This window comes from Triticum urartu, chromosome 2, assembly GCF_003073215.2.
Source record: "Triticum urartu cultivar G1812 chromosome 2, Tu2.1, whole genome shotgun sequence".
NCBI classification, from domain to species: domain Eukaryota; kingdom Viridiplantae; phylum Streptophyta; class Magnoliopsida; order Poales; family Poaceae; genus Triticum; species Triticum urartu.
This window is the reverse complement of record NC_053023.1, coordinates 639,697,738-639,716,247: the sequence shown is the minus strand read 5'-3', so window position 1 is coordinate 639,716,247 and position 18,510 is coordinate 639,697,738. Positions and strand designations below refer to the sequence as shown.

The 18,510-nt window shown below is 44.5% G+C and overlaps 2 protein-coding genes across 3 annotated transcripts; both read right to left on the bottom strand.

Annotated features, from left to right (window-relative positions):
• Window positions 1–3,523: 3,523 nt before the first annotated feature.
• Window positions 3,524–8,590, bottom strand: LOC125539353 (protein LAZ1-like). Of its 2 annotated transcripts, none has more exons than XM_048702794.1 (9): window positions 8,376–8,586; window positions 7,614–7,969; window positions 7,481–7,537; window positions 7,292–7,400; window positions 5,544–5,728; window positions 5,375–5,463; window positions 4,795–5,056; window positions 4,429–4,677; window positions 3,524–4,268 (listed from the first exon to the last, which is right to left on the bottom strand). In XM_048702794.1, exons 2-9 carry the CDS (start codon window positions 7,764–7,766, stop codon window positions 3,951–3,953), a joined length of 1,422 nt encoding a protein of 473 aa, XP_048558751.1. In that variant the 5' UTR covers window positions 7,767–7,969; window positions 8,376–8,586; the 3' UTR covers window positions 3,524–3,950. The 2 variants fall into 2 exon arrangements, 1 of the variants encoding a protein (XP_048558751.1); XR_007296813.1 differs by having other exon boundaries at window positions 3,976–4,268; window positions 4,429–4,682; window positions 8,376–8,590.
• Window positions 8,591–12,434: 3,844 nt separating this feature from the next.
• LOC125539352 (cyclin-B2-1-like) lies at window positions 12,435–16,753 on the bottom strand. The gene is made up of 11 exons (XM_048702793.1): window positions 16,397–16,753; window positions 16,222–16,301; window positions 16,043–16,133; window positions 15,878–15,934; window positions 15,658–15,808; window positions 15,444–15,572; window positions 13,895–13,984; window positions 13,570–13,791; window positions 13,267–13,365; window positions 12,967–13,145; window positions 12,435–12,859 (listed from the first exon to the last, which is right to left on the bottom strand). Exons 2-11 carry the CDS (start codon window positions 16,280–16,282, stop codon window positions 12,721–12,723), a joined length of 1,218 nt encoding a protein of 405 aa, XP_048558750.1. The 5' UTR covers window positions 16,283–16,301; window positions 16,397–16,753; the 3' UTR covers window positions 12,435–12,720.
• Between the last annotated feature and the right edge of the window lie 1,757 nt (window positions 16,754–18,510).

Genomic DNA, 18,510 nt, shown 5'->3' with positions numbered 1-18,510 from the left:
CCACCATCGGGGAGCTCGCGGAATAATCCTGCCTCGCTTGACAGCGCGGCGTCACGTGCAGCCTGGAGAGCCTCTGGTTCAGACGAGTCACCGGTGGGCGTGTTCTCCATCTGGGTCTTGTGAATCAAGAACTCAGTGGGCGTGATTCTCAATCAAAAACTTCAGAAGGAAGGTGGCGAAGGATCGATGGCCAGCACTTCTAGGCGCCTTGGTTGAATTTTTTTGATTGCGTTGACACCGGAAGCATGGAAGCATCTATCCGCCCGGCGATCGAGCAGGCGTGCGGACGGGGTGAGGCCGAGGCAGCACACGTGCGTACCTGCTGCACCGACACGTCCACCCGCGCCCAAACTCCGAGGATGGTCACTTTTGGAGGGCCGAAAAAGAGTCTGGCAGCTTCGTCCCCCATGGGCCAAGGATGGATCTGCGACGCGCCAGCGCACGCGTACCGCTGCGCAGCAGGTCAGCTGTAGCGCTCTCCCCGTCTCCGGCCATGTTTTCTTCAGAGATATCGTTCCGTCCGTTTCGGAAGGAAAAAAGATATCATTCCGCAGAAAGAAATGAAGGTTTTTAGATATAGCAGCACCGTACGGAAGCTAGCACGCAGGAAGGACCTCGGAGTCACAGAATGGCCTACTTTAGAGCAAGCAAAAAAGAAAAAGAAAAAAAATAAGGAACTTCATCCTAGACTGAATTACTCTCAACGGGCTAAAACGCCGGTATCACGTGCGGCGGTCGACCCTGAACGAGCTAGAACGCCAAGGAGAGTACACTTATTGAAATCAAAGACAGAAAGGAGCGTGGATATGTTCAACTAAACATAGAAAGCCTGGATTGGGTGCTAGCTTTAAGACAGGACCCTTCTTTTACCCTCTTCTCATTCTTAGAGGGTGCTTGGATTCAAGGGATTATTTTTAGTCTGACTAAAAATAGTTTTTTTAGAGGCTAAAGTTTCAAGCACCCCGTTAAAAAATTTTAGTCATAGAAAACCTACTAAAATATGTATTAGCCCTCTCTCTCACCATTTAATGCCTTTCCTTTAACACATGCGAGTTCTGGATTGAAAGGTTTGGAGGATAATAAATGCTCAATAATTTGATTTTAGTCTCTTTAGTATTTGGATCCAAACATGGGTGAGGCTAGCAAGTTTTAATCCCATTACTTTTAGTCATAGGACTAAAACGTATCAAGCACCCTCTTATACTACTTCTCTCTTCTCTGCTAGCTAGCTGTAGCATGGCGGGCCTGATTTATACTGATAAACTAATCAGTTCGGACGGAAAATGATTCATCCCCGTTCGGAGAAACAATAACTTTTTATCTTCCCCGGTGGGCGCCACGGCGGCCCAAAGCTGCGTCCCAACCCCATTACCAACATGATTATCTGTGTTTCTTTTCGGCCGCGCCGAAAGCGAGTCACCAACTACTCCAAAAAAAAAGGATCGATCGATCGATCTGCCGAGCGGCTATCCAGCCCTGTCGCTCCATTTTAGCGGCACGTATTAATAAGTTGCTGTAGTTCTGCACTTTTAATTACGCCACGCATCACTGAACAACGGACGTACGAGCAGCTTCTGCATGCGCTTGACTCGCCGATGGAGCGGCCGGCGCAGGTGTCCCCCAAGCCCCAGCTCATCGCCGTGCTGCGTGCGTAACTGGCGTAGTGGTTGTAGTACCTTTTCGTCCCACTGACCGCCGCGACCAGAGGGAGGGAAGGAGGGAGGGGAAATCGGAGGAGCAAAAGGCGGCGAGTGATCCAACAGAATGATTCGCGGGGCGGCACTGTAAAAGAGGTGGCGCGGATCGGGAAGAGAGCGACTGGGGAGGAGCCCGGTGAGTCGAGTTTCAGAGGGTGCTTGGATACGTTTTAGTTTCATGACTAAAAGTAGTGGGACTAAAACTTGTTAACCTTATCCATGCTTGGATCCAAATATTAAAGAGACTAAAATCAAATTATTGAGCATTTATTATCCTTCAAACCATCCAATCCAGAACTCGCATGTGTTAAAGTAGAGGAATTAAATGAGGAGAGAGAGGGCTAATACATATTTTAGTAGGTTTCCTATGACTAAAAGTTTTTAGCCTCAAGACTAGTCCTAGCCTCTCTTTAGTCAGGGGTGCTTGAAACTTTAGCCTCTAAAAGAGACTATTTTTAGTCAGACTAAAAATAGTCCCTTGGATCCAAGCACCCTCTCAGTTTCAGGATGGGAGGAGGAGCACATGCGTGGGCTGGGAGCGTGCGCCCACTTGGGCTGGAACTCCACACGGCAGGCACAGGGATCGACGTGCGTACGCCCGGAGAGTGCGCAAGTTGGTGACGGCCTCGCGGGTATGTACTCCACGTTTTACCCCTTCGGGCGCTTTGCTTGGAACGGCACCAACAGCCGTCCGGGCGGTATGATTGTGCTCGGCGGAGGAGATCACGGTATGCCTGAAATGAGATGGGAAGTGGGGGCGAGATCTACCACTACTAGTACAGTACTGTCTTGACGGATGGTTGACGTCGATTTTGAAGCTACCAGCGTTTGGAGGCCATCGAGTTCAGATGACACTAGTACCAAAAACCAGGGAAAATGTTTTGCTAGCAGACACCTCCCCTGGTGGCCAAATTGCGAGGTACTGACGGGTGGGCCCGGATGTAATGAGACCAGACCACGCGGGGTGCGATCGCAGCAGCCCGCAGGGATCGGGTGGCCTACGCGAATCGAATCAGGCCGAGCCACCGGAGCTGGGGCCCTGTGTCAGGGGCTGAGAATGTGCCGACCACCTGATTGCTGCGAGAATCCGCCGGGGAGGGGCTGGCTCCCTCGTGCGGTCTGTCTGGGGACTGCAAGGGGGTTGGGGTTTTGCCTCGATCTGGATGCATCCATCGGCGCGTCCCTTTGCGCATTGGGATTTGTTGGGAGTTGGAGCCAGAGCCAGAGCCACACATCTGTGCCCTATTAGTCTACACTGACACCTATGAATTGGACCAAGAAGATGGTTTAACTTTGGAATTTCACGTACAGTTGGATGTGTGGGGAATATTTTCTTGTCGGCTTATGTCTCTACTCCACTGTAAAAATGGATTCGCTGTAAGAGCACACGGTATTTTTCTTAGGCAATCAGAGGGCACATAGTGAGAAATAAGCCCATGCAAATCACGGCCCAGTAGGCCAGTACCGACCACAGCCAGCTTCAACCATTTTACATCTCGAAAAAAAAGATATAGCTTCAACCTTTTATACGGCAAGACGAGGCTTCTCGCCTTTGCTACGTTTTTCCGTCCTGAGATAGGTGCATAATAAAATACCCCACAAAAGAACCAATTGAAAGGAAAGTGTTACTTGCATACACTATGCGAAACGGGAGAAAGAAAAAAAAATCAGTATAGATAGTAGTAGTCTTATGTTTTTTTTCAAGTATTTAGTAATGAAAATTTGCAAGAGAGCACATAGGCATAATAAAAAGGGTAAAGAGACACTAATTTATTTCACACGCAAGAGGTATGGAATAAACAGTTCATGCAAAAAAAAGCAATATATAGACCACATTATCAACATTTCCTTTATTGTTATTTCCACCAGCTCTTTACAGTAACGAAGTATGATGTCCGAACAATAATATCACAAGATTAGGTACATCGGTAAACAAAGGGGCAGTTGTAGAGGGGCTCCCGTTTGTACGGAACAAGATTCTTCTCAATTCTGAGCAGCACCAATTGAAGTTGTAACAATCAATTCCCTGTACCAGTCCTTTTGGAAAGAAGAAATAATAGGCTATGCACAGAGACTACCGTATCAGGACTCAGGAGCTGCAGCTACCTACAACACAGCACACCGTGAACTTGCATAGGCAACAAAATTGGCCAGCGTTGCAGAAGGTTACCAGTAATTTCTGTGACAGCCAGCCGCTTCCTTGTTTCACGTGTTATGGTTTGAAATATATCAATCCTTCACATGGTTAAATCGTCAATTCTTCACTGCCCAGCGGCGGCCCCTTATCTCGTAGCCATCAGGCGTCTTATCACCACCTCCCCAACTATCCGCGGTAGCAACTGTGCTGACAACTCTACGTTGCTTTTTGCCCTTCAAGACCCCGCTGTCACTTGTGCTCCCGCTTAATAGCGGATCATCGATGCCACGAACCGGTCTCTCTGGCGATGCTGCACTCACCCAGTTGTCATCCTGGGTGTTCTTATACTTGTCTTTCTTTTTCAGCAGTTTATCAAACCGCTTCTCCACCGGTCGCACTGCTTGGTTAACAGTGAACTTAAAATCCTGGATCACCTGAAAGTGGGTGGAAGAAAAATAAAACAGAAGCATGAGAACAGAGAACCATACTGTGAGCACATGCTAACCACTTATTTGTAATTCATAACTAATCTGAGACATGATAAAATGAAGTGTATTGTCTGTAAAGATTTGTCAATAGGAGTCTAGAACTCACATATTCCCCACTGCCAACCACAAAGTCGCGAACACTCTCTTTTATGTTTGTTGCACTTCTCTCATCCGGTTCGAACTGTGGAAGCTTCATTTTGCTCGGCCGGTTACTCTCCTTGACTTCTTCAGGATCTATAGGGTCAGAGGATGCGTAATCTCCAAGGACTGAAATGTTTCCAGGTGACTGGTTAACTAAGAGCTCATAGGGTTTAGCAGGGAACACATAGAGGTGAACAGCTGACGCAATGCCCATCTGTGCTGGAGGAAGACACGATGCTATCAGATATTACAGGTAATCACAGAAACATGATGGAGTATTTCTTAAAACCAAAGCTAAGGAAACTCAAGGCCAACTTGGAAAGATAAATACCTCTATGCAGATAATAAAATCTTGAATACTTGATTTTAACTGCAAGCTCTGGGCTAAAGGACTTCTAAGCAGGCCCAAAGAATACATTATTGCAATCACCACCCCTTGCCACCAAGTCAAGAATACTATTGACTTGAACGAAAGAAACTTAGCCAGAGGTTTTATATGTGCCAATTCGTCCTTGGTAGCTGTGTACCATTCTACTAAACAGTATAGGGCCCAAAATTGACTGAAATTCAGGATTGCAGCAAAATAAGGGTATCTGCATCAAAAAGATATGTAAGAGCTATATAAGATAAATGAAGCAACATATAAGCATACCGAAAAGCAATTAATTAATTCAGCAATCTCAGCTTAGGCTTCAAGGGAAAGAGCGAGATCTGGATAGATTTTCTGATGATTGGAGAGCAAAAATGGAACATGTTCTAATCTGTTTAATTCATCGTAATAAAATGACATGAAAAAGCTACATTTCATATTCTATCTACACATTGAACTCTTCTGCATAAACAACTCAAAGTGTGGACAGTGCCTATTCCCCTGTGAGATTACACAAGCAAAAAAGAGAGAATTATCTTACCCACATCGTAAATTGAATTCACCTTCACAATATACACCAAAAGCTTCTAGAAAAAGAGATAAGCTAGCTGTGAGTGTCTTTATAATCACCTACATAAGCAAAACACTTCAACTAAGTTATTCTAAACATTTCAGAATTAACAAATTGCAATATGGGGCAGTGGACATACATATTGGAAGATTCCAAATTTGATAATCTGGTAAAATCGCGTCCCCATTCGCCAGGGTTTCAAAATATAATTCACGGGAAAATGATGGTGTATAATTCCTTTCTCGGAAGCATGATGCAAAAGGGGTTGCCTAGAATCTGAGCCGCCTTCCCTCTTCAAAAAGGCTATCGTTTTTTCTTCCCCACCTACATATGAACACACACAGTAAAGAAAGAGAAATACAGAAAAGGGAATACACAACTTGCACCAAACGCTACATTGCCAAGTCACAACAGCAAACAGACGATACAAAATTTTGCAAGTGAAATCAAACAATAATGGTAGGGCACTCAAAAGCCAATAAGCCTGACTAAGGCCCTGTTTGGATTGAGTGTAAATTTTGTGTGCTCCCGGTATTTAGTTACCGGGCCTTAACATCCAAAGTTTCAAACTATGACTCCTATGTAAATGCTACTTTTAAGTCTTGTAAGGCATTAACTCGTAAGTAGTTTAGCATATGGTGTAATCGATACATGTTTACATCATTTCCAGGGAATTGCTACTTACAGTAGCTATTGGAGCCAGAGCCGAAGCCAGACCCGATAGTGAATCGATGTGGCAGCTACTGGTCGGATCAACAATTAACATTTGACAATGTTCTCAATATTCAAACTCGTTTAAATTATGTAGTTAATTTTTAAAAAGTTTTTACACATCAATTCAATAATTGAAAATTTATGCATGTGAAAACAAGAAAGTAGTAACATTTGTTTCAGGAAAAGAGGAAGAGTAGTGCAATTGGACAGATTATCCTATTAAACACAAATATAAGTATCAAAGCAAAGGTAAATGCACACACCCATCATTAATAAGACGGATAGTCATGGATATGCACTGGGCTTGGCAGGCCATTGTAGGATCAAGTGAATTGCTGCAAAGATGCCTGATGCCAAAATACCAATGTTCTTTTTTATGGCATCAGGGGGCCGTTCCCGTGCTGCCGCTGTTTCTTCAAGCTCTTTGGCCATCGTGAATCAGAAGCAGATCCAAGAAAAGCACCGTTTCTTCAAGATCCCAGCAACCGTGAGGCCATGATACTCAGCAGATGTTGCGGGCTCTGCTGTTGCTACTTGCTAGGAGCCTAGGAGTACAACAATCTATGGTGCTCGCTGTTGCTGGGTGTTCAATCCCAGAAAGCTGACCAATAGTCACTACTGCCCATTGAAACAAGTGCAATCTATGTTGTGATATTAGTCTGCTTCCCTAGGACCTTACCTCTCGCCAACTTTCCAAATTACCCCAAGTAAAGCAGTGTACAAGCGGAATCTACTCTGTAAGCAAAGCCGTCATGTTCAGTCATAACCATCCCAGTCCAACTTTGGTCTTTGGAGGAATGGAGCCGCTTGTACCTTTGACTCCATTTCACTCCAGGAAATTCCAGCCTGGTTTTATTAACTATAAATCTATAATAAGAATACATCGATTGAGAAACCCACCCCTTCTAGTTCTCACTTCTCAGATATACAAGGCACTGGTAAATGCAAGCAGCATCCATTCCACAGGGTTGCATTGTTCAAATGCATCGTTTATCCGACAGTAATTTTTTAAATGTAAAGTAAAGAAACAGCTTAGCATCAACACTTAAATGTAGAAAAGGGTAAACCTTTAATCATCCTCCAGCTCTATACTAAATGCAATTCCAGAACCAAAGCTGGCTGCGGCAAGGTAACAAAGTAGGGGTTATGCCAATGTCACTAGACAGAACTTACCTAAACATGCAGTGATATATCTTCCAAAGCAGTACATAGCTAATGCTTCGTAACCCTCGCGCAAGATGCCACAGTAAACAGTGATATTTGGATCTACCAAAGAAACATACTGTTCCAAAAGGAGAGCAAGATCATTAAACATATCACTGCAATTATTTAGCACATAAAGAAATCGCTTAGAGGTTTTACCGACTCAATTGCATAGCAAGGGACCATCAAAATAACACCCAGAACAAATTTCTGTTCCTGCGGAGGTAGAACAAATACAAATCAGTAAAAGTTGAAATTTCATGACAAGGTGCAGCAACAGAAAAGCACAAACCTCTGGGTTGTTGTATGCCGATAGATGCTCAAATATCAGGTACATGGAGAGGGAAAGGGCAAGCAGCACAAAGAACCCGGCGACCAATGTGGCCCATGCGGGTGTTTTGTATTGCGCCATCAGGGGCATGAGGAGCTCAAGCTTGACCCTCATGGTGGAAGACAACAATTGTTCGAAACCTGTGCACTATCACAAGCGCTCAAGATCAACCAACATCACCTTCCCTGCATCAGTGGGCACCTCCAGATGCACAAGGCACACGTCGCAATGGCAAATGCCTACAGAACCCGACTGACAAACCAAATTCCAGTACGAATCAGATCAAATTCTGAGAATCCTCACTTGATGGTTACTATCTGCAGAGCCGAAACAAGTTTGTTAGTTCTGAACCTGTCACTGATACCAATCAATCTATCGATTATCCGAAAACAACATAATCTCCGACAGCCCCAATCTGGAAAAAACGTACTACTGAGTTCGTTTCAATAGAACATGGACGCAAACAGCTACAGGTGAGAGCAACAAGGCCACCAAAGGCAGAACCTGGGGCAATGAAAGAGGGCGAAGCCAACCTACCCAAGTACCAACAATAACTAACGGCACCAAAAAGAGTACGCGATTCAGGCCGCTCAACTTCCTCGTCCTGGAAACAGCGGAAGGGGGTGGAGGGGAGCCTCTACGCGCGCGACGACGGGGCTAAGCCGGACGAATTCGACTCCACGGAGCAGCTTGCTTGCACAGAGGATTTGAACGAAAGCTGACCTAGCGAAGCACCCGGGCGGCGCCGGGATGGATCGATCGGGCGGCGGATCGAGGCGATTTGGGCGTCGCGGCGGGGCGGGGGACGCTCTGCGCGTGATTTCCCGCGGCGGAGGAGGTGGCGGGGGCAGTCGCGAGTCGTGACGGCGCCGGCGGTCTGTTCCCCCTGTCCTGTGGCCCGGCGTCTTCTTCAAGGCGCTGACGTGGCGGAGAAGAAGATTTAACCGGCTGTCTTAGAGAAAGGTCAATGGCGACCAGGCCAGGCCTGTTTTTGTTGTGTCGAAAGCAAATCGGTCGGGCCTGGTACTTTCACGTTTAATTTTGGGCGCAAACCACTAGAGGCCCATGAGCGATATACTACTAGTAGTGCAGCCCACTTAGGCTGGAATCCTCGACTCATCATAAAAAAAACACTTAAGCACGTTCATGCCTCAGTTACTATTAGGCGCCTTAAGCACCATTTATAGGCTATTCTGTTAACTGGTGCACACCCCCTACAGCAGCACTATGTACAAAACGGGCAGAAAATGAGCAGGCCCATGTAATATTTTTCCGTCAGTTTTGTAGGTTCCGCTGGTTTTTCGGGCGGCTTTTATTTCTGTTTTCCAGCACGGGGTTTTTAGATGGTTTTTGTTTGGCTTTCACTCATTTTATTCCCCCGTAAACGGGCGCACACCCCCGCGCCACGCTGGGTCGGCCCATTTTCCTTGTTTTTCTGTTAAAAAACAAAAGGGTGTGTGTAGAAGGAGTTCGAAGAGGAGCGCAATAACCAGTAGGACAACGAAACACTTGTACCTACATACTTCCTTTTCTTCTTTTGTTCTTTCTCTAGGTTGCGAGAGCCCCGGTTTTAGGAAGCTTAACTGGTTTTCTTTGGTTCACTTGTTAGTTTCCAGATGGCTCTTATTAGGTTTTCTTGTTTCTTTTTTAAATGAGCAAACTTTTTTCAAATTTGTGATTTTTTATAAAAATTGATGAAGTTTTTTCCAAAGTCCATGAACTTCTTTCAAAATAGATGATTTTTTAAAAAAATTGTTAACTTTTTTTAAAATCAGATGATTTTTTTTCAATTTTGTAATATTTTTTACCAAATTCGATGAAAAATTTGGATTTTGTGAACTCTTCTTAAAAAAATAATCAAGAGAAAATCAAATTTGATGAACTTTTTCCAAATTTGTGGAAAAAACTTCAAATTCAGTGACTTTTTTCAAATTCAATGATTTTTTTTAATCGATTAACTTTTTTTTGATTTTAGTATTTTCCAAATCTATGAACGTTTTTGAACTCACAAACTTTTCCTTTTTTCTATTTTTTATGTTTTTTTTGTTTTTACCATTTTTTCAAAAGACAACAGTTAACCGGTCAACTATCGACCAATCAACCGTCAAACGAAAGCGACGAAGGTGTTCGCTGTCGAGCAATTTAGTTCTGCCTCGTGATGGGCCGGCCTATATAGGAGCAGTCGCGTGGGCGCCATAAATAGGATGTCCCGTCTCTCAGGCAGTTCATGAGACACGAAGGAAGCGAAATCACTATTTAAGGAGTACTTTTTGCAAAGATCACTTCCACATCCCCGAATTGCGACAAGTGGCGCATTGCATGGCACTTGTCGCAACCTGGGAGTTTTTCCTTTTCTCTAGATTTTTTTTATTATAAAACATTTTATCTCTTAAACTATGCGTCCAAATCTTGAAGCGTTTCCACCATTGGATTCATCTCCTCCATATCTTGAAAATTAGATCTCATGTTGATAGGTTTTGAGAAACCTTTTTTCACGAAAAAATGGAGGAAATTACCGAACCGGGAGCACGTTTTTTTTCCTTTATGAAGAGGCACAAGTGTGCCTCTCGCGGGAGCAAACCCGTGCCTCCACTAGAAGTAAATTTGTGTCTCTTGTGAAAGAAAAAACACGTTTTTTGTGCCTCTCGCAGACGCAAATCCGTGCTTCTCGCGGGAAAAAAATGAAAACATATTTTTTGTATTTTTGCGAGAGGCACAACCATATCTCTTGTGGAAGAAAAAAATAAAACACATTTTTTCCCTTTTTCAAGAGGGCTTCACTAGAAGTAAATCCGTACCTCTCGTGGAAAGAAAAAAACATTTTTTCCCTTTTGCGAGAGGGATGACTATGCTTCTCGACGTTCTTGCGGAAGCAAATCCATGCCTCTCGTGGAAGAGAAAAAACATGATTCTTTCCTTTTCCGAAAGACACGGTTGTCTCTCTCGCGGTAGCAAATCCATGCCTCCACCAGAAGTAAATCCTTGCCTCTTGTGCAAGGAAAGAAACATTTTTCCCCTTTTGCGAGAGGCGAGAAGTTTATATGTGCCTCCCGCGGAAGAAAAAAAATGAAAACACATTTTTTATGGAGATTGTTTTTCAAAAAAATTTGGCCCAAAACCTAAGAAAACCCTGGGGAAAAACAAAAAGTTCATCCGAAATCCCAAAACGCATACAAAAAAAATCCGAAGAGAGACCCAGGGCGCGATACGTGGTGGCTGATGAGAGGCCGCCAAGTGGCACTCACCCAGCCCTCTCAAAATGACCCTTGCGGGGGCTCCCGAAGGAGTACTCGTTCATTAGTTGCGCTTGGAAGGAAGGGTGTTTTAGTTGGGCTTTCTGTAGTATAGGACCCAAATGCACCACAAACCTTCAAATTTTCCACCTAAGTAACAGCCCCTAGGACATCGGCCCAGTTTCGCGAGCTGAATTTAAATAAACAGCCAAGAATGATCCAAACGGCAATCTAACGGCCGAAATCTCTAATGGCGTGAGAGGGCTGGGACGTGGGAATCACTTCAGTTTTACTGTCCTAAAATTTTTGGACTGTTGACAGACATCAATTAGAATTGGTTATGAACCCTTAACATAGAACAGTTTTCTTGAAGTATTCTAATTTCTAACATTGTCCTGCCATGGGCTTCATATCAGGTCCTGCTCATAAAAGAGACATTCATGTTTCCTCAAGATTGGGAATAGGTGGAAAACCAGGAACATTAACTTACATTGCCGGGGTGTACAAGATGGCAGGAAAATAGGACATACAAATGGAACTTGGCATTTTTTTTCTGTCCAATTCGAGTAGCCATTGCAATGATGTATATACAGCTCACATGATGTTCTTTGCGTCACACACGGTTTCTGGCACTTGTGTGCTGATGGGTGATGAAAGGCCATATCTATACTAGTGTGTGCTTGGTGGCACTCTGTGTTGATACTCCAAATCAGTCTTTCACTGTGAATTAGTTATGCTACTTCCCGGTTTTCTGTTGTGATCTCAACTTATATTACACGAATTTTCAGTGTTATGCACTTGTCCAGAATCGGTTACGCCATTGTTAAATTGAGTAATTCTGGTTGTTCTCCATGTTTCTTTCTGCCATGCATAGACGGCGTCCTTAGCCTGCTGGACAAGAGTCGACTAAGTGAGAGCATAGATTAGTTGAAGGAATGAGGATGATGATGTGGATTATTCTAACTTGAATAGCCCATAAATACTAGTAACAGCCACAATTATTCTATTTTAGTGCCCTCAAGTAACTGATGGATTTAACCACCGAAATCCCATCAATCCATTCGTTTGGTCACATTCAAACTTAATTAAGTAGAGGTGTGTCTGATCAAGATTCCGCTTCTCAGCTACAAAAACATGGTGTGGTAGTATGAAATTATGGCGACCCCCTTTGTTTCAGCTCCTCTTTGAAATGTCGTTGGGACATGAGTTTTTGAAAACCAATGACTAGAAAATTCTAGGATGACTAAAAATATAATCTATTAACATAATGTCATGAATTTAACCCGTCCCACCAAGTACCAAAGCACATTTTGACATAGTAGGCAGTCTATTACGGGTTCCATTTAGGATCACAAACCTTAGTTTCTTTACATGTTTTTTACCCCTCTTGGCCACAAATGTAGGTAGCTTAGCTATAACATATATATTTGGGATGAAAACACCAATGTAGAAAAAAAGAACTACAAACATAATCAACAACAAATTGTGAACGAAACCATTGTATTTCATGAATCCAACAATTCAAACAGCAACTGAAACATCGACAGATAGAGAGATAGGTTTGTTGCTTCATTTCATGCAGGCAAATGCTCTTTACAAGGTTCCATTGCACTCTTTAACGAAGGCTAAATCATTATTAGCCGGAGCGCAACTTAACGACTGAGTACTCGGAGCGTCGTCCACAAACGATCATACTAAGGTTATTACATCGCCACAAGCATGTTGCAAACCTGCTGCACTTCTGTGCAACATCAGCAAGATGTTTCTGCATGTTCTCAGACGGATACTTAAAATCTATCAAGAAGGATAGATTGCTCTAGATTGTACCGGAAGTTTCATCCCCCCAGCAAGAAGTGCGCAGGCTCCACTTTCGTCACACAACCAAACTTGAATGTACTGTATTTCCTGTGAACGCCTGTAAGCTTGCCCCCTGCTGCCTTCTGGTGGAATTGTACCATCATTTTGGAGCACTCACTGTATTAAAAAACAAGCCAACAAAGGAGCAGATAAGTCAGCATACATTCCTCCTAATGGTGCACATGTTTCTAGATACAGTTAGTCATGACAGAAGGCAAGCTTACATGAGCTGATCTCTAGTGTATCTGCTATGTGTCTCGCAGATCTTTGTCCACTGCCAGCAGCGATTGATAGCACACTGTGCAGTGTAAACTGCAGCGGCAGCAAGCAGCGAAGGGCAGTACTTGAGCATTTGGTATTCAACCAGGCAGAGCTCAAGCATGAAGAAAGAAACTAGCTGCAGCTGTGATTCACAACATGCATATGGCATTGTGTCAGCCGCAAATACAAAATGTTATTTCTGTAAATTTTTCTGTTTAAGTACGGAAGCACTAAGCAGAATTCAGAATGTTACGATACTTAACCTGCTTGTCAGAATCAGCTGCCTTCAGGAACCTTCTCATAAAAACATATGGCGTTGGTACAGACATGTTGTACTCCAGAGCGTTTAGGACCGACTTTTCCTGCTCAAACACAGAAGATTCACCCCTATTAGTACGGAACAGATAATAGCCAATTGGCTACTCTAAAATACAGTAGAAGCTGAAGAAAACATTCAGAAAACATCTGCGGTTGGATAGCATGAAGGAATTTTGGATAGGTACACAAGGACTAGAATTTTGGATAGCATGAAGGAATTTTGAATCTACTGTATTGAATGATTTTACCATTTCAAGAATCTGTCCTTTAGTGTAAGCCCGGTCAGAAATGAGCACTAAATCTTCAACAACTGGAACTGAGACTTCCTCATATTTACAAGCAAGAAGCATAGCTGTCACTCCAACTAACTGCAACTTCTTCCTTGGCACCACTTGTTTTTCCAAGTATCTGTCTATTATGTTCACGGTAAGAAAGAGTGTCTCATCCATCAACTCAAACTTGTAATGAACCTATCAAGTGACAAAAAATATATAATGAGTCCCAAAACACAGTTGTTCGAATGGGAACAAATCTATAGGATAGAGAAGGCTCAGGGTTTGCAGGCTTTTCTACCTCAATGAGCCAATCTATCAAAATAGCTCTCATCTTTTCATTTATGTCTTCTTGACTGGACATGTAATCAGGACGCACACAGCTCATTTTCTGCATAAAACCATAATGATATTAGGAAATACTGAAAAGTTAAGGAGGCCAAAACCTTCAGGGTACACAGAACAGGAAAAAGAGTATTCTAGCACTTGCTTTTCAGTCATGCCAATGGGCACAAATTTATCATGATCGTATACTGGTTTTAGGTAATACTGAGAAGTTAAGGAGGCCAAAACCTTCAGGGCACACACAACAGGAGAGAGAGTATTCTAGCACTTGCTTTTCAGTCATGCCAATGAGAACAAATTGCTATCAGCCATCATAAACCAAACTGTTTTCCATGTTGATCATGGCTTGCATCAAGAATATCACAGTTTACTACTCCCTCTGTCCCAAAATAAGTGTCTCAACTTTGTACTACAACTTTGTACTAATGAGAAGTTAAGGAGGCCAAAACCTTCAAGGCACACACAATAGGAGAGAGAGAGTATTCTAGCACTTGCTTTTCAGTCATGCCAATGAGAACAAATTGCTATCAGCTGTCATAAACCAAACTGTTTTCCATGTTGATCATGGCTTGCATCAAGAATATCACAGTTTACTACTCCCTCCGTCCCAAAATAAGTGTCTCAACTTTGTACTGACTTTAGTACAAAGTTTGTACTAAGGTCAAGACACTTATTTTGGGACGGATGGAGTATGAGTGTATGTGGTTGATTTCAGTGGTTCAAAGGTAGTATTTGATCTAAGGCATGGTAATAAGAAAGCAAAATTGTTGTCACACACAATTGCATTAGTTGTGACCCAAGCTGGACCTTCCAGAATCATAACAAAAACCTATCTTTGGACCAACTACTCTGATTTTCACTCAAAACCTACGAGCCTCAAAACTTTCATTGCCCCGTTGTCCCTTACTGTCATACCGGTCACTTGAACCAAAAAATTCAAAGGTTTATATTCACATTAGTTGCTCACGGCACTTAGAATACCAATCCTTTTATTTTAAGACAGGCATCTTTTTGTTAATGCATTTCATTAAATCATACTTCCTCCGTCTGGAATTAGTTGTCGCTCAAATGGATGTATCTAGCACTGCGATTGAGCGTCAACTGATTCCGGGCGGAGGGAGTACTACAATAAAAATATTGTATAATGTGTACTGATTACAAGATTCTGGTCAAATTCATTAATTTTCTTTGCATGCGCCTACCTTTAATCATTAAAGCGTAATGAATCCGGCATTTCTTTTGTTTTATTCCACAAAAAGATTATACAGATCACTTCATTTTCTCTGTAGAACTTGTAAATCTCTTCGACATACTACAATTAAATTATTGTTTAATGTGTACTGATTACAGGATCTTGGTCAAATTCATTTATTTTGTTTGCATGGGCCTACCTTAATTCATTCAAGCATAATGTCAGTCATAGAAAATGCATCATTTCTTTTCTTTTGTTTTGTTTTCACAAAATGAAGATACACATTATGTGACACTGATGGGCAAAAGATCACCTCATTTTCTCTGTAGAACCTGTAAATCTCTTCGACATACTCAGTTGCGGCCAGCGGATTCCCGGAGTCGACGCTGTCGATGTCCATGAGGGATACATCATCCACAATATCCTCCTGTTCTTCCTCATCCTGCAGTACCAAACACAGCAGTGAGCATGAGCCACCCCCTACTGATAAACTAAACAGTGCTAATCATCAGAAAGCATATGTATACCATGTCAGTATCGTCCTCGGCCGACTCGATCTCTTCATCAGTGTCATCGGGGATGGGCTCATCCTGGGGATCAACTCCGGGTTTTGCTGCATCAGCTGCGGTGGCCGGATGGACAAGTTGTTCTTTGTTCTCCAATAAGAGGGCGAGTTTCCTGAATTAGCAGAGTGGCGTCAGATCAAGGCCTGAAAAGTGAGAGCACAAGAAGAGGGAGCGTCCTAACCTCGTCATAGGACGATGGCTCACCAATGCTGGCTTCTTCTCATCCCTCCCACTCTTCCTGAAAAGAAAAGAAAGGCAGGACGCGCCGGGATTACATCTCGATCCAAGAAACATGGGAGAGAACAAAAAAAGAACATTTTTTTAACAGATCGGGCGAGGAGATTACTCTAGCATCGGCTTCTTGGCGATGGCGCGGGGGTACGGGTGAGCCCCCGCGAGGTTGTTGAGTTCCTTGAGCGGCCTCCGATTCCCCATCTCTGCACCGATCACAAGGACAGATCAAGAGATCAGAAAAAAGGGGGGATCGTGACGGCGCAGGCGTATATCTGAACCAAGGACCCGAACCTCGGACGCTGGGCACGGGCTTGCCCACCACCGGCCTCCGGTTCTCCCCGGCCCTCTCCATCGCCGTCGCCGCCGGGCACCTGAACAAAGAGAGAGACCACGCGGCGGCGTCAGGATCCAGGAACGGAAGGCGCGATTCAGACGCGGCCGCGAATCGGGACGGCACGGCACGCACCACGGGGAACGGGAGCGGCAGGCGGCGGCTTCCTTCCTCGTCCGATCCGGGGCTACGAAGGCAGCAGCACGCCCATGCAGAACGGGGACGGACGCGAAGAGGGAGCGGCGGCGGCGGCGGCGGCGGCGGCGTTAAAAACAGGAGGAGGAGCGGGTACGAACAATGGCAACGTCCCTCACTCTCTCTGACCGACCGCGTGGGGATTGGAAGACGGGGGGAGGGGGGAGGGATAGATAGAGCGAGCGAGATGGATCGGGAAGGAAAGATTTGGGATTCGAGCGATTTGTTTTCTTTTTGTTCCGTTCGGGGGCTGGGGCTGGGGTTTGTGGGGAGAAACTAGAGAGTGTCACGTACGAGAAAGGAGGGGGTTTGTCTGCCTCCGCCGCGGAGGGGGGCTGGATTTGAATCGAGGGGAGGGGGGGAAGGCGTGCCGGGGAAGGGGGCCAACGCCCAACGGCTAGTGGGCCGCCGCTGGACTGGGCGGAGTTGGGTCGGACGGACAGGGCCGGCCGCCCGGCCGGTGACACGTGCCCGTAACGGTCGCCTCCCCCCCGCGCGTGCACGTGCTTTCGAATCCATCGGCGGCCGGTCCGGGCCGGTTCGGTTCGGGCTGGTTCTCCTCGCTCCTGCGTGTTGCGGCGCTGGCCTGGTAAACGCACGTGGGGCCGGACGGAGCGGGCGGGGCCACGCGTCGGCCGGGACAAACGGAGCGAGTAGGTTTTCTTTTTTGATCGAATTGAAACCAAGAGGGTTGTGCTAGAGTCGTCGCTGTGACTGATCAAACCACACGAGAATCGAGTCCGCTCCCCTGTGCGACGCATTGGCGCCCGCTCCCCTCCACTCGAGAGGACGGGCGGGATCGCAGTCGCACACACGGTCCCCCACCAGAGTCAAACTGACCACTAACATCACATTTTTCAAAATAATTTTGTTTCTGTGGCACATATTTAATAATGAGAAAGGTGATGGTGGTAACTTAAAGCATGATTAATAGTATAGCCAGCTGCCGGCTATAAGCTAGTGTCACGTCATCTACAGTCCATCTTATAGCCAACATGTATAATAATAGATCAAAAGAGTGTACTACTTTTTTATTATGTGGCCCACATTTCATTATCACAAAGTGCCTAGAAGCACGTGCTAGAGCTAGCTCTTCACAAAGAGCCCGCTTACCTTCTCTCTCCTCTTCTCAAAATATAAGGGGGCCCAATAAACTCGGACAGAGGTAGTAACATGCAAAGATTCATTTATTAGGTTATAGACTCATATTGCATTGGGATATGTGATGTTACAGTAACTAGCTAAGTTACTACAACTATCTCTCTCTTCATTAACTCATTGCCACATAAGCAAATTTGCTGAGTTGGACTTGATGTTACTGCTGAACTTACTTCCACTATGGCTAGTCTTAGGTAGTTACTGCAACATCACACATACCAAGACAATATGAGTCTATAAGCTAATAAATGAACCATAACATGACAACACACATATGTTACTACCCACTGTGGAGGTAGTAACATAACCTAGTAAAATGTGATGTTACTAGTCTAAGTTACTCTCCATTGTGACTAGTCTCACGCAGGGCGGCGTGTCGTGGATTGCACTGTTGACATGCACAGCCTCGATACTGGAGACGATGGACATTATTGCATCGACGAGTTGTCCAGATGGGTTCAACGGTTCGTGCTTTTTTTGCGGGTGAATGGTTCATGCTTGATATCTTGTTCATGGCGCACGCGTATATCTAAACCGGACACCGTACCAACCCACGGACGAGGCACCGCACAAACATGGATACGGAACCGTTTCATCCAACCGTAGACACATATGTCCGGTTACATTTCGAAAAAAATAACGAAAGTGAATATGTTTGATGGTTATTTAAACAAATCAGAGCATACTCATTCATACTTGGATAATTTTTTTTAAATAAAACCGGATGCTTCTCATCTAAATCGGAGCATACTCATTATATTTTGACACATTTCAACTAAACGTACTCTAAACCTAGTCTAAATAACCATCGGCCTATTCCTCATGTCCGGCCGGCCATATGAGGCCTGGAAACTGTAGCCTACAAGCGGCTAATCGGCCGATGACGATGAGCCCGC

Bases quoted from the DNA above. Each gene is read 5' to 3' on its own strand.
- LOC125539353 (XM_048702794.1), bottom strand. From the start codon at position 7,766: ATGAGGGTCAAGCTTGAGCTCCTCATGCCCCTGATGGCGCAATACAAA. The intron at 5,729-7,291 runs GTAAGTTCTGTC...GTTCATATGTAG, and splicing joins ATATATCACTGCATGTTTAG to GTGGGGAAGAAAAAACGATA. The intron at 4,678-4,794 runs GTATTTATCTTT...CCTCCAGCACAG, and splicing joins ATTTTATTATCTGCATAGAG to ATGGGCATTGCGTCAGCTGT.
- LOC125539352 (XM_048702793.1), bottom strand. From the start codon at position 16,282: ATGGAGAGGGCCGGGGAGAACCGGAGGCCGGTGGTGGGCAAGCCCGTG. The intron at 15,935-16,042 runs GTAATCTCCTCG...TTTTCTTTTCAG, and splicing joins GCCAAGAAGCCGATGCTAGA to GAAGAGTGGGAGGGATGAGA. The intron at 13,985-15,443 runs GTGATCTTTTGC...GGTTTTATGCAG, and splicing joins GGTTCTACAGAGAAAATGAG to AAAATGAGCTGTGTGCGTCC.